The sequence below is a fragment of the Crocodylus porosus genome, unplaced genomic scaffold (assembly GCF_001723895.1).
Source record: "Crocodylus porosus isolate Cpor-Errol unplaced genomic scaffold, CroPor_comp1, whole genome shotgun sequence".
Lineage (NCBI taxonomy): Eukaryota > Metazoa > Chordata > Crocodylia > Crocodylidae > Crocodylus > Crocodylus porosus.
In genome coordinates, this window is record NW_017728910.1 from 22,371,908 (window position 1) to 22,379,362 (window position 7,455).

A 7,455-nucleotide genomic window follows, 5' to 3' on the forward strand; every position below is an offset into this window, starting at 1 on the left:
TATCTGTGCCCCCAGCCGGACCTGAAAGACCCAGCCTTGCTCCTTCCAGCAAGGCACTGCCCTCCTTCAGCCTGCAGCTGGCACAGGAATGGCTCATACCAGCCCTGCAGCCACTGCAAGGCTCCCCCCACCACCCCAAGCCAGCAGCATGAGATGCACAGGCTGCACTAGGCTTCCCTGAGACCCCCCCCAAGGTCTCCCACCCACCTGCTTCTCCCTCTGGACCCCGCCTTGGCCCTGTCAGACAGAGCCGGTGCACCAGAGTTGGGGCACTGACCCGCACAGTGACCTGCCAGGATGAAGCCCCACTGCCACCTGGCCACTAAACCTGGGTTTATTCTTATCTCTGCACACACGCATACACACGCACGTTACAGACACAGAGACGGGGAGAGTGGGGCCCAGCCCTCCCTCACCCACCCCCGCCGGCATGGAGTGAGGGGGGAGCAGCCCCCCACCTGGAGCCAGAGATGGGAACACTGGGACATGCCCAGGGTGAAAGAGAGGAAACACCAGTTTGCTAACCACGGATGCCGCAGCCCTGGCATGAGCAGGCAGTTCCCAGCCACCTACAGCCCCCAGGAGCAGCTCAGCCTGGGAGAGGCATCCAGCACCAAAGACAGAGACCTGCACCCATGGGGTCCACGCCTCAGCACCTGCAGCTGCCCACACAGAGGCCAGAAGCACCGCTTCTTTGTCCTCTCCACCAGGGAATCCTGCCCTCTGTCCAGAGGCAGCAGGCAGCTGTGGCCCCACTGGCACGGGGGAGAAGGGGACGACTGCCACCCAGGAGGGATGGGGGCAGGGGGTGCCAGTCCAGACGAGCAGGAAGGGGGCTCCCCCATTTCGACAGCACTGATGCTCTTCAGAAGGATGTGAGCTCTGGTCCCACTCCCCCGTCCCCTGCCCAGAAGGGGAGCAGCCCCAGGGTAACAGGATGGGGCCCATGGATCTTCAGTGCCAGCCGGAGCGAGACCTGCCTGAGAGAAGAGGGGGGGAGAGTTAGGGTGGACCTGCACAACCAGGAGCCACTAAGGTAGCGGGGCGGGGTGGCACAGAGCACCAGGCCTAGCGCGAGGCAGAAGCCTGGGGCTGGATCGGACCCCTGTTGTGTGGACTAGTGACTGGGAGCTGTGGGATGGGGAAGGAGTGCAAGGGGGCATAGGTGAAGGGTCAGGGTGAAAATGCAGACTCCCAGACCCCAAGCCCATCTACCCCAGCGTCCACTGCCCCAGGGGAAGGTGTGTCTGGGGCCAGGGCGGGAATGATGTGGCTTGAACCCAGTCCCAAAGCCAGAGGCGTTGTCTCTCCGCCTGCTGGGACTAGGGACCCTCGTCACCCTCACGCATGCCCAGCCCCTCTTTGTGTCCTGCCAGACTTAGTGGCCCCACAGCCTCCTGGGGCAGCCAGGGCACATGCACGCAGCTGGCCGCCCCTGCCCGTCCTTGATGCCTCCTTGCTCCCCTGCTGCAGGAAGCAGCTTCCACCCAGCCACCTGGGCCTCGTCTGGACAGCTGCTAGTCACAGCCCCTCTATCCTGAGTTAAGAGCCCTGTCCTCTGCCCATGGGAGCAAGTCTGGGCCTCCATTCTTCCCACCCCCCACATTTACCCGCTGGGCCAAGCAGCTGGGCTTCACCCAGCTGTCCGCAGCGCGACCAACACCCCCAACCCTGAGCCTGTATCAGGCCACCAAAACCCTCCACAGCTTTTCCTTCCGGCCGGTCTCACCTCATGGTTCTCCATCCTCACCCTACCCATGCACTGAGCGGCACCAGGCCTCTGCCATTCCTCACAGCCTCCTCAGGTCCCTCTACCCTTCCCTCAACATTTCAGCAATGGCAGATTTTGCCACCATGGGGCAAACACCCTCAAAGCTGGAGCAAAACCAGGACTGCTGCTGTCAGCCGTTTGCCAGCAACTAAACAGACCCGTTTATTCTGCCTCTTAACCCTCTTGGCAAAGGGCGACACTGCGTTCCTCACTGCTCATCTTTCATTGATCCTGTGGGGGCCATTAGAAAGCTGAAGCAATTGTGTCAAGCCATTCTCCTTCATCCGCTCATCCCCCAACACTTCCAAATACTAAGATAAGATGAGAGACTGACAGACAAACGGGCTGTTTAGATGCTGGTCTCCCTGGCTCGCCAGGCACAGCTGCAGGGCTTCCGGGGCTGTAACTCCTCCAGTCAGCCCAAAAGCCTTTTCTAAAGATAGGAATGGCATTCACTACCCTGCCACCCCTGCTCCTGCAGCTGTTCTTAGCCCAGCCACTGCAGATCAGTGCTCCTTCCAGAGCAGACGTGCTTTCTCCTCGCCTACCTGGTGTGGCCTGGCTGGGTAATGGGAAGGTGACCTGGAAGGAGGCTGTGACTCGGACATCAGGGCTGGGAGGTTTGTCATACAGAGCAAGAGAAGGGGATAGGCAATAGACATCTCAGGGAATTAGGGGCAGGATTGACACTACCTCCAAGACAAGGCGGAGGGCAGAGTTAAGGGTGTTAGGACAAGTACATCCACCTTCTGCTGTGAATGCTTCCGATTAAACACCCTACATGGGTGCCAGTGGCATTGCTCCTTCAGCAATGCCCTAAGCTCCCTCCTATATTCTGGCTGCCAAGAGATCTTGATAAACCCGGTCAAGGTGTTTGTACCACCTTGGCTTGAAGTTGCAGCAAGGTGGGATTAGCTTGGATCCCAGGGAAAGCTGCTTCACTGTTACAGCAAGGAGGCAGTGGAACAGACACCAGGGAAGCTGCGGGCTCTCCATCGCTCGAGGTGTTCAAGGAGAGGTTGGACAGCCACTGGTGCGGACGATCTAGGTGTAGCTGTGCCCAAGCTCTACTAAGGATATTGCTCATGCGTCTGGGCTTTATTGGTTACCCCCTCCCCACCTTTCTACCAGATGTGTCAGGGGGGTTTAAGCCTCCCTCAGAGGAATTGGGTGTTAGCTGCACCCAAGGCTGGGGACTTTGACTGGGCTGTGCCAGTGCTCCTGCTGGAACTTAAACCCAGAGGTTCCTGGCTAAAGGGTCTTGACCCTCCACTCACAGTCAGACCGATGCCACATTTGGTGTCGGGAAGAAATTTTACCCCCTAGTTGGATGGGCGCAGACTGGGGAGGTTTCTACCTTCCTCTCTAGCAGGAGGCATAGCTTCTACCTGGGATCTCTTCAGCATATATTTACAAGCTTCTACAGAAACAGGACATTGACTGCCGTGGTTCCCCTGCTTTACCTGTGGCAGGCTCAGGTGCGATGTCTTGTGTTGCGTCAAGGTTGCCGATAGTTTTACTATAGCGTTTAGATGATGTATTTGTATGGGATGGTTTGGGTAGGGATGACCCTGCCAGAGGCAGGGCATTGGACTAGATATGACCTCTGCAGGTCCCTTCCAGCCCCACTTGTCTCTGATACCACGCTGCAGAGCAGCGATAGCAGCCCACACTGGGAGCCTGAAGCTTGTCACTGCTGCGTGCTCTCCGCTGTCCTCACACAATTCTGTATTATGGAGAAGCAGGGCTGGAAGGGACCTCCAGAAGTCATCTAATCCAACTCCTGCTTGAGACAGACAAGTGAATTTATAGGGGTGATCCTAAACCCCCTCCTACTCAGGCGCTGCCAGGAGGAGACAGCTCCATTGCTCTGCCTGGCTGAAGCCTGGAACAGGGGCTGCTGGGCTCCTGCCAGCTCCCCCAGACACAATGGCATGCTTGACTCGGAGCCCCCACGCGCTCTCACCTTAGTGACCTCACCTCAGTCTGTGCTGTCCCCCTGGCAGCCCATGGAGGGGTCAGAGGTCATGAGCTTTGCTCCTCCTGGGACGTTTCTGACAGGTAGCCCCTGGGCGGCTCCACCAGGTAGGTGTACGAGAGCCCGACCATCACCTGTGGGAGCAGAAAAGCCATCAGCAAGCAGTTCGCAGGATCAGAGCCGGGAGCGGGGGGGAGATGCTCACCGTCAGCAGGCTGAGTAGGCCCATCATCACCCCCAGCATGATGAAGAGGTTGTCAGTCAGGCCTCCGGCCCACAGCGGGCCCAGGATGGTGGCCACTCCCCCTACCGAGCGCCGCAGCCCCTGACTGAACCCTGCAGCAGGCGAAAAGCACAAAGGGTTAGACCCTGCGTCTGGAAGGGGGGAGGCTGGAAACAGAAGCAGAGTAAAAAGCAACATGGGTTTAACCCAAGGGAGATTAGGCAATACTGCTGCATCAACACTGTGAGCCGCGGGGCTCGCCTGACCCAAAGGATGCTCGGATCCCATCACCTCGCGCTCAGTAGGGTGCCATGTAGCGAGTGGTCTGTGAAGATGGGGATCAGCACAGGGTCTGTGAGTAGGACAAAGATTTGGCTACAAGGGCGTAACAGAGAGGCCTGTCCCTTTAAGAGGGAGCAGTGAGCCTTGTTGAGAGAGCCCAGCTGCAGTGCATTTGGATAACGAGGGAGCCTGCTGACAAAGGGAGATGAAGAACATCTCCCTGATGCTTCCCCAGCTGCCTGCTTTCTGGGGGCCGAAGCCAGGCCCCAGCGCAGAGCCCCAGGGCACAAACCAGGCATACTTGAAGGAAGACCCTGAGCGAAGGGGGTGGGAGGGCCAGAACAGCCTCACCTTGGCACCTGGGCACAAAGGGGGTGCAGACGCTTGAACTCTGGGGGAGGGGTCCACTGAGAAGAGGCAATGATGGTGGGGTTGTCGAGCAACTGTGCCGCGCAGCCTGGGGAAACCCACAGCCCACAGCTCACCCTGTGTCCTCTCGGCTGTCACCTTGGAGAAGAGCGAGACCTGGGAGACGGCCACAAAGGGGAGCCCCAGGACCTGCAAGAACACCCCAACCACCAGCTCTCCCAGCAGGACGCCAAAGCTCCCTGCAGGCACAGCAGACAAAAGAGTCAGTCAAAGGTGGAGAAGCCTTGGGAGCTGCAGCCACCCTTAGGGACCCTTGGGAGCTGGGCACTTCCCTTAGGGACCTCAAGTCAGGGCCTGCAGGTTGTGCAGTAGACAGCTCAGCTTCTGGCACATCCCCCCCATGCTACCTTGTACCAGCTACTGCCACCTTTAGCCATGGAGCAAAAGAACACATGAAGCCCACCCTCACATCCTCTCCCTTGGGAGTGCCTCTGCTGCGCATCGAGATGGAAGCGGGGGTACAGAGGTGGGTGCAGTGGCATTTTGAAGTTTCTAAAGCAGGTAAAGGTCCCCACTCCCTTCTCAGAGGCAAACCCATCTCTTCCTCTTCCTTCCACTCCCCAACCTGCTGCTGCCACTGTCCCAGGAGCCGTGGAAGCACCAGAGCCCTTCCTGCCTGTGGGGGGCTGCAGGCCGGTGGGGAGGGGACAGGTGCAGCGGTGATGGGCAGGGCTGTCCCTTCCCTGTGCCTGCTCCAAGGGAACCACATGGGGGGTGGGGGGGAACTACTCTGAGCCCTCCCAAGCTGAGCCCAGACTTGACCCAGCTCCTGAGAAAGCAGCAGTAGTAGGCAGAGGAGTTTGCAGGGGAGGCAAGCATGTGCCTCCAAGAAAGGGAAGTGATGGGGGATTTTCACCTGCTTTAGGGATGTTGATGGGGCTGGAGGAGGCTGGGAGCATGGGATGCAGCCCCTTGCTGCCCTGCAATATGGAGCCCGCTGGGCCAGCCCACCAGACACCAGGCACTCCACAGCATCCTCTGCAGGGCTGGTGGGACCCTCCCCACCCCTGGCCGCAGGAAACAAACACAGGCCCCTGCAAGTTACCTTGGGGCCGAGCCAAAAACAGCAAGCACCAGACACAGGCCACATTGCAGATGATGAGCCCCAGGACCAGGATGACACGGTCGGGGAGGTGCGTGCTGAGACAGCGCACCAGGAAGAAGCCGCAGATCACCTGGGGCAGGGAGGGGAGTGGGGTTATCGTGTGGGGACCCGCGCACGGAGCTAGGGCAGAAGGAAGGACCATGAGTCCCCCACAATGCCCCACCCTGGGGTTCAGCATCTGTCTCACCTCAATGCCACACAGGAAGTACATGATGCTGTTCTCCAGCTCCCCGAAGTTCAGGTAGCGCTGGGTGATGGGGGTCACCATGGTCTGGAGAGAGACAGATGCATGGGGGCTCCTCCACAGCAGGGCAAATGCCACGCTCCAGTGAAGGGTCTGAGGAGTCTGCCTGCAGCAGTGCCCGTGGCGCGGACAGGTAACAGGTACTGCCCTCCCCTGCAGGCTGCCAACCCTGCTCAGCCGTGCGGCCAAGCTTTGGGGCTCCCCTGCCCAGCACGGCATTTTCTGCTGCCTGGGCATGGCCACATCCTGCCCCACAAGGAGACCTTCACCAGGCAGGTCTCCAGGAGCCAGGGGCTCAGAGCCCGCCACCCGTCCCAGGTGAGAGAAGCATCCTCACCCCCCCACAGCTGGGTGCTGGAAGGAGTCCAGGGCACCAAGCAGAGGAAAGGGCTCCCCCACAATCACATCCAGAACCTCAGAGGGGCTAAAGAAGACATCCCACCCTTCCTATACGTACCCCAGGGTGGCTCTGAGTGGGGCTGGGACCCCAAGGCACCCCCACCCCAGCTCTGGAGGACAAGAGCCCGTCTGAGTGGGTGCTGAAGGGTGGGAGCTGCCTGCAGCGCCCTGCTCCTCACCTCCAGGGCCGTCTGGTTGAAGAGCGTGATGAACTGGGCAGTGAGCAAAACCACCACCTCCTCCCGCAGGTATTCTGCAAAGACAGCAGGCAGGACATGGAGACACTTGGATGAGGCTGGTTCCCGTCACAGCTGCTTCAAGGACGACACCACTCCACAACCGTGAGCCCCTGCCACGCTGGGCTGACAGATCATGCTCCTGGCATCCCCCAGCTACCATCAGAGCTGCAGGCTCGATCCCAGCTCGGCCCACCACCCCACGTGGCCCAGTCCCCTCAGGCGAGCCCTGCTTCTGGTGGACTGAAGGGAGAGTCTCCCATTTCCTGGTGGGCTTCAGGCACCCAGTAGAAGCTGAGTCAGGCTCTCCCCTGCCCTTGGCCTGTCTTTGGGGCAGGGCCTGACTCTTACAATGTGAATGGGCAGCACCCAGCACAATAGGGCCCCGAGCTCAGGTGCAGGGGGGCGGTCCTCTGGGTACACCTCCTCTCCCCACGAAATCCATTGTTGGCTCAGCTCAGGTGGCCTCTGGGGGCACACCCCTGCCTGCCACACCCCACACTCACCACGTGTGTCCATGGAGACACTTAGCTGTGGGCACCATCCCCAGGACCACTGGCACATGCCCAGGCCAAGGAGCCGTACAGGGAGGGCCACTTTATTTGTCACAAGGGATAAGGGAGGGGAGACACCATGATCAATCAGGTGGTTTTCCCAGGGTAATTGTCTCTGATATGTCCTCCATAGGAGGTCTATATTGAGCAGATTCTTTTTGGTATTGGGTGGTGGAACCGGAGCGTGCTCCATCCACTCCATGCATTGACCTGGTATTGCAGTGCTTCCAGGAC

The 7,455-nt window shown here is 59.6% G+C and overlaps 1 protein-coding gene across 4 annotated transcripts in view; it reads right to left on the reverse strand.

The window, feature by feature from the left end:
* Positions 1–316: 316 nt before the first annotated feature.
* LOC109308487 overlaps positions 317–7,455 on the reverse strand; it is a 14,759-nt gene continuing 7,620 nt past the window's right edge. The window contains exons 7-13 of one of the 4 annotated variants that reach the window (XR_002100629.1): positions 6,611–6,684; positions 5,976–6,059; positions 5,729–5,858; positions 4,740–4,862; positions 3,955–4,085; positions 3,738–3,883; positions 317–976 (exon numbers count right to left, since the gene is read on the reverse strand). Coding sequence is in view for 2 of the 4 variants with exons in the window: in XM_019532806.1 (XP_019388351.1) it covers positions 3,797–3,883; positions 3,955–4,085; positions 4,740–4,862; positions 5,729–5,858; positions 5,976–6,059; positions 6,611–6,684 (629 nt within the window). In the remaining 2 variants the exon portion in view is untranslated. Of the gene's footprint in view, positions 981–3,737; positions 3,884–3,954; positions 4,086–4,739; positions 4,863–5,728; positions 5,859–5,975; positions 6,060–6,610; positions 6,685–7,455 lie in introns of all 4 variants that reach the window. The other 3 variants (XR_002100628.1, XM_019532806.1, XM_019532805.1) reach the window with 3 other exon arrangements.